Source organism: Bubalus kerabau, chromosome 1, assembly GCF_029407905.1.
Source record: "Bubalus kerabau isolate K-KA32 ecotype Philippines breed swamp buffalo chromosome 1, PCC_UOA_SB_1v2, whole genome shotgun sequence".
NCBI classification, from domain to species: Eukaryota; Metazoa; Chordata; class Mammalia; order Artiodactyla; family Bovidae; genus Bubalus; species Bubalus kerabau.
Window position 1 is genome coordinate 173880634 of NC_073624.1, and position 13915 is coordinate 173894548.

At 58.9% G+C, this 13915-nt stretch overlaps 1 protein-coding gene across 5 annotated transcripts in view; it reads right to left on the bottom strand.

The window, feature by feature from the left end:
- The window catches only part of CRTC1 (CREB regulated transcription coactivator 1), an 81754-nt gene that overhangs the window by 23239 nt on the left and 44600 nt on the right, over positions 1–13915 (bottom strand). For 3 of the 5 annotated variants that reach the window (XM_055540920.1, XM_055540911.1, XM_055540902.1), the window contains exons 2-6: positions 6839–6955; positions 5634–5681; positions 3992–4129; positions 2854–2915; positions 957–1051 (exon numbers count right to left, since the gene is read on the bottom strand). In XM_055540920.1, the coding sequence (XP_055396895.1) occupies positions 957–1051; positions 2854–2915; positions 3992–4129; positions 5634–5681; positions 6839–6955 (460 nt within the window). The remainder of the gene's footprint in view (positions 1–956; positions 1052–2853; positions 2916–3991; positions 4130–5633; positions 5682–6838; positions 6956–13915) is intronic. The other 2 variants (XM_055540930.1, XM_055540903.1) reach the window with 1 other exon arrangement.

Sequence of the window (13915 nt, forward strand, 5' to 3'; positions counted from 1 at the left end):
AGTCTGGAATCCTTGCTTTATTATGGAGACATTCCCTTCCGCGATCTCGCTGCTGGTGCCCAATGAGCTGGAAAGCTCACATGAGCAGGGTGCCTGCCAGCCGAGGGGTGAAGCTTTGGTGCCCATCCTCCTCCTATGAGCAAAATCTCCCCGGTGTGTTCACATACTTGCACAGTGAAATGCTACCACAAGAGTGGGAAGCATCTGGACATCGGCGTACATGATTCATTCTCTGGTTTCAGGGTCCTGGAGCAAGTCAGGCCCGCGTGGATTTCGAGGGCTGGCCTCATAGCATCACACTGCCCTCTCTGGGTGTCGCTGCCCCAGTTTTTAAGATGCTGTGTACCTCCCTGGAAGGTCCCAAGGACACTGCCTCCACACCTGGCTCCAAGGAGGGACCAGGGCCTGGGTACAGATCTGCCCCAGCTACAGAGGTGTGTGCACGACCCAGCTGTAAAGGAGGCTCTGGACACGAGTTAGGCAACAACTGGCCTCTCTTCCACTCACTGTTTCAGGATGGACCTTAGGGACCAAGCGGGTTCTGAGCATCAGAGCCAGGAAACGATCCAGTGTGAAGCCAGGGATTGAATGGTAGCTGAAGATGAACAACTAGCCCCAACTGTTGGTCATGAGCTGATAAAAGCCCCTTCTGCTTCGGCTTGCTGCTCCCAACATTTGAAAGAATCTGCAAGGACCCCTAGACTGTGAGGTCTTACCCTGAGTCCATCAACAGAAGCCAGTGTGAGTTCACAGGGACTGTTTTCTCTGCCCAGAAAACCCCTACGCATCCCTCAAAATCCAGCTCAAGCAGTGCCATCTCTGAAAGTTTCTCTGAACTCCTCATGTTACAGGCATTGGCTGAGTCTTCCTTCTTAGGTCTGTGACCATGAGGGCACAGTGGCCACCTACTGGACCTGCCTGACCCTAGGAAAGATGCCCGTGGGCTCTGCCGATACCTCTTTTCTGGTGCGCGTCCTGGGACCCCCCTGTAAAGGGCTCTGGCTGGGTGGGCGTCATTGTGCTCTGGTGCAGGGCGGAGTCAGAATTGGTCCTGGGGAGAGGAGAGAAACAGTGAGCCTCAGCCCCAAAGGGGATAAAGGGATAATCTTGGCTCCACCCCATCTGGGACCCACACGACAGAGGGTGACAGTGGCGGGCATTTTTGTGAGCTGCGCCCTGAGCAAAACCCTGAAGAACAGCAAAGCCCCTGCCCGTCCCTGCCCCTCGGATGGGCGTCTCAGCTTTAGGCAAAGGGTGGTGCCTTCCTGCTGAAAGCCTGAAGAGAGCGGGCCTGCCAGTCCCACAGCGGCCATCACGGAGTCCCCTACCAGTGACAAATAAGCCAAGGAAGGTCTTGCTCCAACCAACCCAATGCTGCCCAGCACCCAGGAGGGGCCCCAATGACATAATATGCCCTGAGCTGCCGAGGCCTGGAGGGAGGCTGCCTAAGAAACCAGAAGCAGCCTTGGGAAGCTGGGCAGACACACAGAGGGCAGGACCAGCTGCACAGCCAACATTGGGGGTGAGAGTAAGAGCCATGTGCGCCCAACAGGAATGTCCCAGATGCTGAGAGTGAGGCGGAGGAAACCTGGTTCAGGGCCAAGAGCAGACGACAAAGGGCGGGGCTGTCTCTGACCCTGGGGCTGGGTGAGCAGTGAGGCGCTGGGGGATCCTGGCCCCCCTGCACCAGCTGTGTGTCCCTGAGCAAGTGTTCTGACCTCTCTGTGCTCTTATGCCTAAAGACGGGGAGAGTAACAGCCCCGACTCTATGGAGCTCTGTGTGTCTTACATCAGTTGACGCCTTACTGACTGGAGACGCTATCAACGCCACAGGCGTTCGTCTGCAGAAATCCCCTGGTCAGTAATGTGTTAACGTATGTGACGGTTGAAATAGGACCTAGGCTATGACTACGTGCTTGGTGGGCATTTAACTGTGTTACTCAATTACATATATTTTGTGGGTTTTTTTTAACAGCTTGCTTACTTTTGATCTTTGTTTCCTGACATCACCTATGTATATTTTTCTGTGTGTATGTACTAAAATAAAGTTTGCCTTTTTAACCATTTTTAAGAATACACGCCTGTGTCATTAAAGTACATTCATGTGTGTGCACGTGGGTACGTGTTAAGTGGCTTCAGTCCTGTCTGACTCCTTGAGACCCCATGGACTGTATCCGGCCAGGCTCCCCTGTCCGTGGGGATTCTCCAAGCAAGAAGAGCAGAGTGGGATGCCATGCCCTCCTCCGGGGGATCTTCCTGATCCAGGGATCGAACCTGCGTCTCTTACGTCCCCCGCACTGGCAGGCAGGTTATCACTGGTGCCACCTGGGAAGCACCAGGTACATTAACACTCGCCTGCAACTATCAACTGTGTTATTGTAGATATTTATATTAGCTCCATTGCCGTTGCTGTATCTCCCTAGATGATGACATTATGGGTTTTTTTAATCTTCTGCATGTATTTATGTATTTCCCTAATTTTCTAGTAATATATAATACTTACCAATCACATTTTCTATGGCTTTTTGGGAATGTGGGACACAATCATAATGGCACATTAAACGAAATAAAGCAAGTGACGACACTGGATATTCCATACAATCCCCACTTTGGTTAAGAAGGAAAGAAAAAGAAAGTCATAAATCAGAGAAAGAAAAAAAAAAAAAATCCCTGGAAGACCCCAAAACTGTGACCTCATTGTTACAGGGATAGAGCTGATTTCTAGAAACTTCTGGATGCTTCTAAGTTTTGCCATTTTTAAGGGACTACATCTTGGTTTTCCAAGTACGACCATGATGGAAGTATTGCTTTGTTTCCAATGAGAGGGCTGGGGGTTGGTTCTGGGTCACTGACCTTCTCCAGCTGGTGTCCGCAGGTGGCGAGAGGTACACGGTGCCATATGGGCAGCTGTCCACGTGCATGTGAGTTAAGGGGATGGTGCTGCTGGCTCAAGCCCTCCCTGAGCCCCAGGAACCCTGAATGGGCCAGCCCAAGGAGCCAGGCTGCTGGGAGGCTGCGAACAGCTGGGGCCTCGGGGCGGGGGGCCTTTCCTGCCTGGCTGCAAGCAGCCCCCAGGGTGCAGCCCCGTCCACCTAGCACTCAGCACTCACCCCCTGCAAGCGCACGTGCGGGCTGCGCCCCTTCCAAGAGAGGCCTCAGCCGTGAAACAGGGGCCCGTGGGGGCGGGGGGCTGCAGGGAGTCTAGTTCAGCTGACCCTGGCCTTGACTCTTAATTCTGGGCTGACGGGGTGGCTCCCGGGGCCCCAAGCGCTCGGTCTGGGGCCCAGCTGCTCAGGCTCCCCCAGCCCATGGAAACAAGAGGCAGGAAAGAACAGCCTTCTCTGTGCTCGAGAGCTGGGCTTCCCAGGAGCAGCCACTCGGATGCTGGGGGCGGGGGAAGCTGGCTGGCGAAGCACCAAGGGGCAGCCAAGTCGGTGGGGGGTTGGATGGGGGGATTCTTGACAGTCTTCTCTTCTTGGCCAAGGTGCAAAGGCAAATTTTGTGTCTTCCGATAGCCTCCCTCTGATCTGTCTGGGTCTGGCTCAGGCTCAGATCCCCCTCAACCCCCCTGCCTCGGCTGGGCTGCCCTCCGTGTAGCCCCCGGAGGGTTCACCACCATGGCCCTGACGTGTGGATGCCCGGCTCACAGCTTTCCTGGGCCCCCCTGCCCAGGCAGGCATCTGAGTGCACCCTCCCAACTCATCTCAGGCTGTGTGCTCCAGGGGTCTCTTCTGTATCACTGTTCCCTGTGCTCCCCTAATCCCCGGCCTGGCTAAAGTCTCCTCAGCTTGCACTGCCTCCTCCAGGAAGTCTTCTGGGGTTGCCATGTGATTGTACGCCCTTCCTGGTGCTGCCCAGTAGCCCTGGAAGACTGGAGCAGCCCTGATTCTATCATGGTATGGGTAGCAGGCTGCTCTGTCAGCTGAAAGCGGTCCCCGCCTCAACCCCCAACCCCCACCCCCGCTGCCCACATCCTCTGGGAAAAGGATATCTGCCTTCCGTGTTTGTCCACTGACAGGGGTCGGCGATGTGGGGAGCCCAGCCGGCCACGCTCCCGGTACACTCTGTCCACTAGCCCATGGTGCCGGGTAGTTCGGCTGGTGTCCAGGCCCGAGGACTGGAAGGGTGTCTGGGGGTGGGGAGGGGACCGATGCGGGGAGGGAGGAGAGGAAGAGATGGAACAAGAAAAGAGAGGAACCCACACCACGGTTATCTGCTGTGATCCGAGATTTGACCCCCCAGAATCTGACCTCAAGGTCCCCCCAACAGCCCCCACCGCCCAGCTCTGGAGACACCCTTGGCTATTCCAGATGGGCCTCCTTTCCTCTGGGGCCCCTGTCCCCAGCCTCCGAGCACTGTGGGGGGGGGGGGCAGCGGCGAGCCGGGGGTCCCAGGCTCCGGGGTGGCAGGCGTGCAGTGCGGCCGGCATGCACGGGCCAGGCAGAGCAGCGCAAGCTCGGGGCCCGGTGCCGGCTGGGGTGCCAGGGTGCAGAGGGCCCCCCTCCAGCCTCGCCAGGTGCAGACAGGCCTCCGCCCTCTCTCTCCGGGCCTGGCCGACCTCCTCTCCCCACCTACGTCATCCCTGGAGGGGCCTGCCAAGAGACAGCCCCAGGGCTTCCAGCCCAGGACGTCAGGGGCCCACCTGGCCAAGTTCGGCTCCCCGGAGGCTCCTCGGCGAGCCTGGGGCTGGTCTTGATTGAGGCTCGACCCCCACGCACCCTCCCCCACGGCCCTGTCCCAGCTCCACCAGGAGCCAAGTGCAGGCGCGCTTTCCGGAGCCCTGGCCCACAGCTTGGCCGGACGGGGCTCCCTTCCAGAACCTGGGGCTGGCATGAGGCCCCTGGTCAGGCCCTGCTCCCGCCCCGGAGGTCCCCAGGAGCCTGCTCTCTGCCTGCCTTGGCGCCACGGGGCCCCCACACCATCTGATGGGGGCAAGACTGGCAGCCGTAGCCTAGCTCTGGATGCAGCTACCGGCCCCTACCCAGCCATCTGGCCCTTGGGCCCTTCTCTCTTCTCTGCGCAGCCAGGCGAAAAGCAATTTCCTTGGGAAGCCTGCTCCTGGTGGCCTCATTGCTCTGCCCCACCTGTCCGAACACCTCAGCTAGCACTCGGGGCTGACTGCTCTCCCTGGCGCCCGGGGACCCGTCTTTCTTGGACCCTGCCAGCTTGGGTCTTTATGTGTTTCTGCTTCCAAAAGCCTGCAGGCCCGGGAGACGGCAGCAACCTCACCATCCAGGCATGGGTACCAGAGGGCACAGGCCGTTCATCTCCTCCAAGAGATGTCTGGAAGCCCAGAGGGGAAACTGAGGCAGCTGAAGCAGAGCCAGAGGCAGAGAGCAGCTCAGACCAGCCACAGCCCCGCTCACCAGGCCAAGTCTAGGACCTGAGCACACGTGTGTGCATGTGTCACAGGAACGAACCCATGCAGCGTCGGCGCGCATGCTCGGATCCCCAGGGCAGGGGTCTCTGGACGCGCCCACACGCACTTCCCCAGACCAGGGGGTGCAGGGCGGATCTGCTTCCACTGGCAGAGAGGACACCTCCCACGGGGCCACAAGGGTGGCCGCACAGGAGTACCTAGCGCCCGCGCACGTGCCGGGGATGCCGAGACCTCAGCCCAGGGGCTCATTTACCAGAGAGACAGGAGCCGCTGCCAGAGCCTCCCCCAGAAATCCGCTGGGCTGAAAATGCAAAGAACCGAGACTTTGAGACACTCTTGCCTCGCCTGGTCCCCCAGCGGGAAACCCCTCTCAGGGGCCCTATGGTAGCCCCAGACCGGGCCAAGCTTGGGGTGCCCAGAGAGACACACTCCTTGAGGAAGGAAGGGATGGGGAAAACAGAGGAAGGGGCGAGCAGGGAGGAGGGGAGAAAACCCACCAAGGAGGGGCCCTGGCCAAGATGAGCAAGACCTCCTGGTGCATGTGCTCTGACGTGGAGGCCGTCGGAGGAGGCCCTGGGGACTCAGAGCTGAGCCAGCCGGACCCCGAGCCAGCCTGTGGGATCCGGGGCCCCGTCACATCCCCACAGTGGTGCGGGAGGAGCACAGCTGGGGAATGAACGGGACTGAGCTCCCTGCGGGGCCGACCCAGCTCCGCCTGGCCTGTCAGCACGCACACGGACGAGGCTGTTTCTGGGGCTGTGTCCCAGCCATGGGACAGGTGTGTGGCTGCTCAGTGGACTTGTCGCTGCAAAGCCCAGACACCATGCTGGGGTGGGGGTGGGGGGGCGGGCAGCTCTCGGCCCGGCTCCCGGGCCCACCATGCCCCCACTTCCACTGCAGATCAGGGTCGAGGGATGGGGCCCGGGGGGAGAGGCAGGCGGTGGGCCTTATCTCTTATTTACGATAAGGATGTACGCGGCAGCTACGCGGCCTGCGGGAGCCGCGCTGTGTGCGTCTCTGCCAAGAAACGTTTGCAGACAAGTGGGGTCAGGCCGCGGGGCGTCCTTCTGAGAACTGCTGGGCGTGCGGATTAGTGAAGCGGGACGGAGCCAAGCCCCAGAGGCCCTGAGCGGTTCCCGCTGCTGCACAGCCGGCCAACAGGTGTAGCGGCTGCCGAAATGCTCACCGCCAGACCTTGGCCTTGCTGCGGGGTCTGCTGACAGGGGACGGGCAGGGGGGATCCAGGCGAGGCCTGGCCAGGCCATCCCAGGGGAAGGAGTAGGCGGGGGGAGGGGGGGGGGTGGAATATGTGGCAGGGAGACAGGTGGCAGCAATTGCCTGGGAATCCCCGACGTTCACAGGCTGGTATACAGGCACTCTCGCGCAGTGATCAGGGTGGGGCCCGGCCTGGAGCACACCCCAGGGGGGAGGTGGCGTGGGGGAGGGAGGGGGGCTCACCTGGAAGGGCAGATCCACGGTGCTGCTCCCAATCTGGTTCACGTTAGGCAGGGACCCGCCATAGTACTGGCCACGGCTTGGGCCCAGCTGCAGGTACTGGGACTTCTGGAGCTGGAGCTGCAACAGAGAAGCTGACAGCTATAGTGGGGGGAAGGGGAAGACACCTCCGGAGCACACCCTGCGGAGCGCCATTCCCAAGGGCCCTAAGCATGACACCAGGCTCAGAGGATGTGGGACTCCCGTGACTCAGATTCTCAAAGGAGCCATGAACCAGCAGAATCAGAGACCCAAGATGCCCCAGGTGGCCCACCCCAGGCAGGGAAACTAGCCTCCCCAACCGGGAGGGTGCCGCCTCCGTGAACTTGAGGGAGCCTCACCAGCTGCTTCGAACAACTGGTGAATAAGCACGAGTATCAAGTGGACCTGGAGCCTGGAAGCCTGAGCAGGAGGCCCCTCACCCACCCGGGGGAGCCATTTCTTATCACGCCAAAGGCTGTGTTCCTGGGGCGCGGGCCAGAGGCTGCGAATTTACGCCCGGACACGGGAGAAATTGTCTTTCCACTGGTCTGAATCAGAGGGGCCGGCTCTGAAGTGCAGCGCTGGCTTTTCAAAGTACAGCATGAGCTGGCCTGCCAGATCCTGCCTGAGTTCTAAGGAGTCCGGCCCAAGCCCCCAGGCCCCCTCTGCCTGTCCCGCCAGTCTCACCCACTGGAGAGCCTTCATCCGGGCTGGCCACATCCCTGCACAGCCGTCTGCCATTCACTCACATGTGGATTTGTCCCCTGGGCCAGGACTCAGAATCAAGAGCCCAGGGCTCCCTGACCGGTCACAGCTGCCTCCGAGCAGGGCTGGGACCTGGCCTTCCCTCGCCAGAGCATCCATTCCACTTCGCCAGGAATAGCAGATGCTCCTGACCCGGCTGACACCACCGGTGGCCTTCGGGCAGGTCCCCGAGGCCCACCAATCTGCCCCGGGATGCAGTACCGTGACAGAGGGGCGGCCGCTGGGCACCAGTGGAGGGGTGGGCGTCCACCCCGGCCGGCTGGGACGGTTGCTAGGGTCGACACTGTGTACACAACAAGAGCAGCTCACGTTCCCTCACAAACAGCTCCTGGCAGCGCGCCGCTCGCTGGCCGCCCACGCCGCCCCACTCTCCCACGCCAGCCCCAGCTTCCTGGGGGGCCTTGGACACCGGAGGGGGAAGTGAAGCTCAGGAACTGGCCGCTGGCCCGGCCGAGCACCTCACCCAGGTAAACAGCTGTTTCCTGTGAAGGGCAGCGGGGCCGGGAGGGAGCCTAACCCCGCTCCATTCCTCCACGGGTGGCTCTCAGGCATTTGCTGGACCCAGACCCTGACTCCAAAAGCTGGAGATGTTCGCCATGAACACCCTGGGTCCCTCCTCCCCAGGGCCCCGGGGCACGCAGGATGAAACAGGCCAGCCCCTGGTCAGGAGGGGTCAGGCAAGGCCAAGCAGGGTGGGCTCGGGTGTCCTTGGACCTGAGACCCGCCCCCCAGGCCCTTCTTGTGTCTGAGCCACAGGGCAGGAACCCACATTTATCCCCACCTCTCAAGTACCACCTGGCCCTGGAGGCTGCAGCCCCTTCCTGGGCCTCAGTTTCCCCTCCCATAGAGTGGGCTGTCCAGACTGAGCGTGTGTGTGTGCGTAAACACCAGGCGTGTGATACAGGAAGTGCTCACATCACACCTTCCGGGCCGAGGGAGCCCAGAAGGGGAACGCACTGCTCACGGCTGTGTGTCTGCAATAATACTGGCCCTCCCAGGCATCTCAGCTGAAGCCTCTCCTTTCCACGGGGGCCCCTGAACCCCACCCACTTTGTTGCGGGAATGTCAGGCTTTGCGGTACGGCCTCCAGAGTGGATCCAGGGTGGGCCCCTCCCTGCCTCTGGGTTGTACGTGGAGCGCCACAGGCAGGCCTTCCCAGGTGGCTCAGTTGGTAAAGAATCTGCCTGCAGGGCAGGAGACCTGGGTTTGATCCCTGGGTCGGACCTGAGTTGGGAAGAGCCCCTGGGAAAGGAAACGGCAACCCCCTCCAGTATTCTTGCCTGGAGAATCCCACGGACAGAGGAGCCTAGTGGGCTACAGTCCACTGGGTCACAAAGAGTTGGAAAGACTAACACTTTCACTTTAAAGAGTTACCCTGGCCCAGGGCTGTTTGACCTTTGCTCCCAGCTCCTGGGAAGTGAAGGTCCTGCCACAGAAAAGTGTGCTTGTTTGCCTGGGGCTCCGGGCCACACTGGGTATCTCTGCTAACAGTGTGGGCAAGGGTGGGGGGCTCAGGCCACCGAGGTTCTCAGCTCTTCTTCTGCTGGGGCTGCGTCTGAATGGTGAACCCCAGGAAAAACCCTGGACCCCAAGGCTCGGGGAGACCCATGGCTGCCAGCCCCAGGCGCGCCACCGCACGCTGGTGCCGGGAGAAGCAAGCGCTGTGCGCGTGACTCCACGGGCAAGGGAGTCCTCCAGCTGTGTTGGGAAATCTCCTGGCCACTGCCCCATTCCAACTGTGACCTGCATCCTCTCACTGTAGCAGACCACGACCGAGGGTTCCCTGGCGGTCCAGTAGTTACAGAATCCACCTGCCAATGCAGAGGACACGGGTTGGATCCCTGGTCCAGGAAGATCCCACACGGCACGGGGCAAGTAAGCCCGTGTGCTGTGCTCCAGAGCTCATGATCTGCGATAAGAGAAGCCACCCCAACAGAAAGCCCAGGCACGGCACCTAGAAAGGGCCCCGCCTGCCACAACTAGAGAAAGCCCGCGCACAGCAACAGACCCAGTGCAGCTGTAAATAAGAACAAATGGATGGATAGAACTCCTAAGAAACAGACCATGACCGTGAGTAGGAAGGTCTTCAGTGACTTCTGAGTCCTTCCAGTGAACCGTTGAGCTGAGTGTAGTGTGTTGTTGTTTTTTTTTTCAGTCGCTCAGTCGTGTCTAACTCTGTGACTCCATGGCCTGCAGCCCTCCAGACTCTTCTGTCTATGGAATTCTCCAGGCAAGAACACTGGACTCGGTTGCCATTTCCTTCTGCAGGAGATCTTCCTGACCCAGGGATGGAACCCAGGTCTCCCGCATTGCAGGCAGGCTCTTTACCATCTGAGCCACCAGGGAAGTCCCAGTATAGTATTGGGAGCCCTCAGTCTCTGCAGCTGGTGTCAGAAGTGAGGGTGGTCTTAAGGGCCCCTTAACTTTTGCAGGGGCTGACTGCTGTCCCATGCGTGGCCAGGAAACCCCAGGAGTAAGCAGACGCTGGGGTGGGGAGGTGCCAGCCTGGGCTCCACCCATAGGCCTGATGCCTCCAAGGGTGCCCAAGGAGGACAAGAGAGTGATGCCACTGGGAAGGGTCTGACCAACTGCTGGACACAGAGCTCAGGCATCTTCCCCCGTCAAACCACAGTCCCTCCTTCTGCATCCCTCTGCCCAGAGAGAGGTTCTCCAAGGCACTTCCTACCCTACCCCCAACCTCACCATAAACCCAGCATCCAAGCCAGGGTCTAACCCTCAGCAGCACCTGCTGGTGGAACAAAGGAGCACAAGAACTCAGAGTGAGTAACCGAATGAATGAGTGAACGAGCATCACGGCTCCCACGCTCGGGAGCAGACTTCCACGAACCAGGTGACAGCCCCACTTGGAGGCCACGCGAGAACCTTCCAGGACACTGACACAGCCCCTGCTGCCCTGAGGCTTGGGCCTGCCCCTCCCCTTGCCCCGTTCCCATGGGTTTTGGCGGAAGGCAGCATGGCAGGGTGGTGACGTCTGGACAAGACCTGCTGGCACAGAGGAGCTGCACCCCTCAGGCACCCCTTAGCTTCTGGCCCAAGGGTCAGACAGCCTGGGGTCCAAGACCAGGCTCCCCCACTGTGAGAGCAGACCCCACTCCAGATGCGGAGGGTGGGCAGGTGCCCTATCACTCACTTTCACAGGGGCCTCCCTGCCCTCTGCTCTCCCCACTCCTCCCTCCCTCCAGCATCCAATCCCAAAGCACCCTGAGTCTGTGCTCCCCCTACCCCAGGGAGCCGCCTGTGACAGCCCCACCTCCACATCCACCCCGGAGGGGCCTCCCTGACACCCCACTCACGGAGCAGGCCCCCAGGTCACCTTCACATTGGCCTATGGCTTTGCTGTTATTGCTGTTGTTATAAGGCATGTCAGATCTTAGTTCCCCAACGAGGGACTGCCTCTCTAACCCTGCATTCGATGCACAGAGTTCTAACCACTGGACTGCCAGGGAATTCTCACTGTTGTTGCTCTTAAGCTCCGTTTTCATTATCAAAGGTTTAGGTTCACAGAAAAACTGCGAAGATGGTAGAGGGAGTTTCTGAATTGCCTACCCAGCTTCCCATAAAGCTACCCTCTTCCTCCACTGAGTTAAAAGGAAGAAAATCACAACAGTAAGAGAACCACTGACCCAGACTCTTCCCATACGCCCCTTGGTTTGTCTAGCCACATTTGCGCGATACAAAGTGCCTGGCCCTCGACTTCCCTGCTGCTGCAGTGGCTGACACTCTTCACATCCAAGGCAAGGGCTGGGTGCGCTCCCTGATCAGGGAACTAGACCCCACAGTTCAGTTCAGTTCAGTCGCTCAGTCGTGCCCGACTCTTTGCAACCCCATGAACTGCAGCACGCCAGGCCTCCCTGTCCATCACCAACTCCCGGAGTTCACTCAGACTCACGTCCATCGAGTCGGTGATGCCATCCAGCCATCTCATCCTCTGTCGTCCCCTTCTCCTCCTGCCCCCAACCCCTCCCAGCATCACAGTCTTTTCCAATGAGTCAACTCTTTGCATGCGGTGGCCCAAGTACTGGAGTTTCAGCTTTAGCATCATTCCTTCCAAAGAAATCCCAGGGCTGATCTCCTTCAGAATGGACTGGTTGGATCTCCTTGCAGTCCAAGGGACTCACAAGAGTCTTCTCCAACACCACAGTTCAAAAGCATCAATTCTGCAGCGCTCAGCTTTCTTCACAGTCCAACCCTCACATCCATACATGACCACAGGAAAAACCATAGCCTTGACTAGACGAACCTTTGTTGGCAAAGTAATGTCTCTGCTTTTCAATATGCTATCTAGGTTGGTCATAACTTTCTATCCAAAGAGTAAGCGTCTTTTAATTTCATGGCTGCAGTCACCATCTGCAGTGATTTTGGAGCCCCAAAAAATAAAGTCTGACACTGTTTCCACTGCTTCCCCATCTATTTCCCATGAAGTGATGGGAAAGAAGATCCCGCATGCCGCAACTAAAGATCCCCATCTGGAGCCCGCCTGCCAGTGCAGGGGACACGGGTTAGATCCCCGGCCCAGGAAGATCGCACATGTGGAGCAACTTAGCCCACGCACACCTGCTGAACCTGTGTGCTGCGACTAGTGAAGCACAGTGGTGGGAAGCGTGTGCGCCGCAACGCAGAGCAGCCCCCATTCGCTGCAGCTAGAGAAAGGCTGCTCACAGCAACGAAGACCCGGTGGGACCAAGAATACATAAATACTAAAAAGAAAAGATCTTGTGTGCCGCCACTAAGACCCAGTGCAGCCAAATAAATAAATTCAGTGTTAAAACAAAACAAACAAATGCCTGACCCGAGACCCTGTCTACCGTCCCCTTCCTGCCCCGCCAGGAGGGGGCACCCGGGACGTACGGTCTGCCAGGCACAATGTGTCTGGTGCCGACCCTGCATGTGGCCACATGGGGCCCCAGGCGTGCCGTCATATATCTGGCCTGGCCTCCCACCAGCACTCTGCAGCCCCAGATCTTTCCAGAACAGTCCAGTTCATGCCTCTCAAACCCTCCTGCTCTCAGGTGTGAACCAACCAGCCAAGCCCATGGGGCCACACCCTAGGGTCCAAGACGGGGCCGATGGGGCCACACCAGACAACCAGAAGCACAGCGCTGACCTCAGCCACCCTCTGCTCAGCATCTCCCTACCCCACGTGCAGCAAACGGCACCCCAGAGGCCCCTGCCACCACGGGGCACAGAGCCCTTCTCTGTATCAGTGCATTTAAGCATCACAAATGCCCTGTCTTGAGTATCCTGGGCTGACTGTAACAAATTCCCATCAAGTGGGTGGCTTAGAACAACAGGAATTCACTCCCTCACAAGTCCAGAGGTGAAGTCCAAGATCAAGGTGTGGGCAGAGTTGATTCCTTCCAGAACCGCAGACAGAGGATCCACCCCCGGCCTCTCTCGGCCTGAGAGGGCTCCGGGCATCCTTGGCTCATGGCTCCGACCTCTGCCTCCGTCTCCACACAGCCTTCCTTTCTGTGGCTGTGTCTTACACCCCCTCTCCTTTCTCTCAGAATAATACCTGTCATTAGATTCAGAGCCCATCCTATTTCAGAATCATCTCATCTTGGGACCCTTAATTACATCTGCAAAAGTGCTCTTGCCAAGTAAGGCCACGTTTCCAGGCTACGGGTGAGCATGTGGACATATCTTTTGAGGGGACACAACTCAATCTAAGACAGGACCTTTGAGGGGGTTCCCAGCATACTCCACTTTCCAGATGGGAAAACTGAGGCTGAGCAGGCAAAGGAACGGCCTAGGGTCACCCGGCTCAGAAGTGGCCAAGTAGGGCAGGGACTACACTCCTGGAACCTAACTCCTGGATAACCTTGTGGACCAGTGGGCGGCTGGGACCACAGAGCGTCACAGAGGCCACGTCACATCACAGATCAGAGCGCACCACCTCGTCTGGAAGCTTCGAGTCAGAGCATCAACCCGACCACGTCGGCTCTATCGAGGTGGGGATGCGGCACGAGTCTCACTGTAAAAAGCCTCCTCAGGGGGACTTCCCTGGTGGTGTTAGTGGTAAAGAACCCCTCTGCCAATGCAGGAGACATAAGAGACGTGGGTTTGATTTTTGGGTCGGGAAGATCCTCCCTGGAGGGGGAAATGGCAACCCACTCTTGTACTCTTGCCTGGAGAATCCCATGGACAGAGGAGCCTGTGGGCTACAGTCCACAGGGTCACAGAGAATCGGATCTGACTGAAGTGACTAAGCCCGCACACACGCATGCAGTGCAGGGCTGAGGGTTCGATCCCTGGTTGGGGGAACTAAGATGT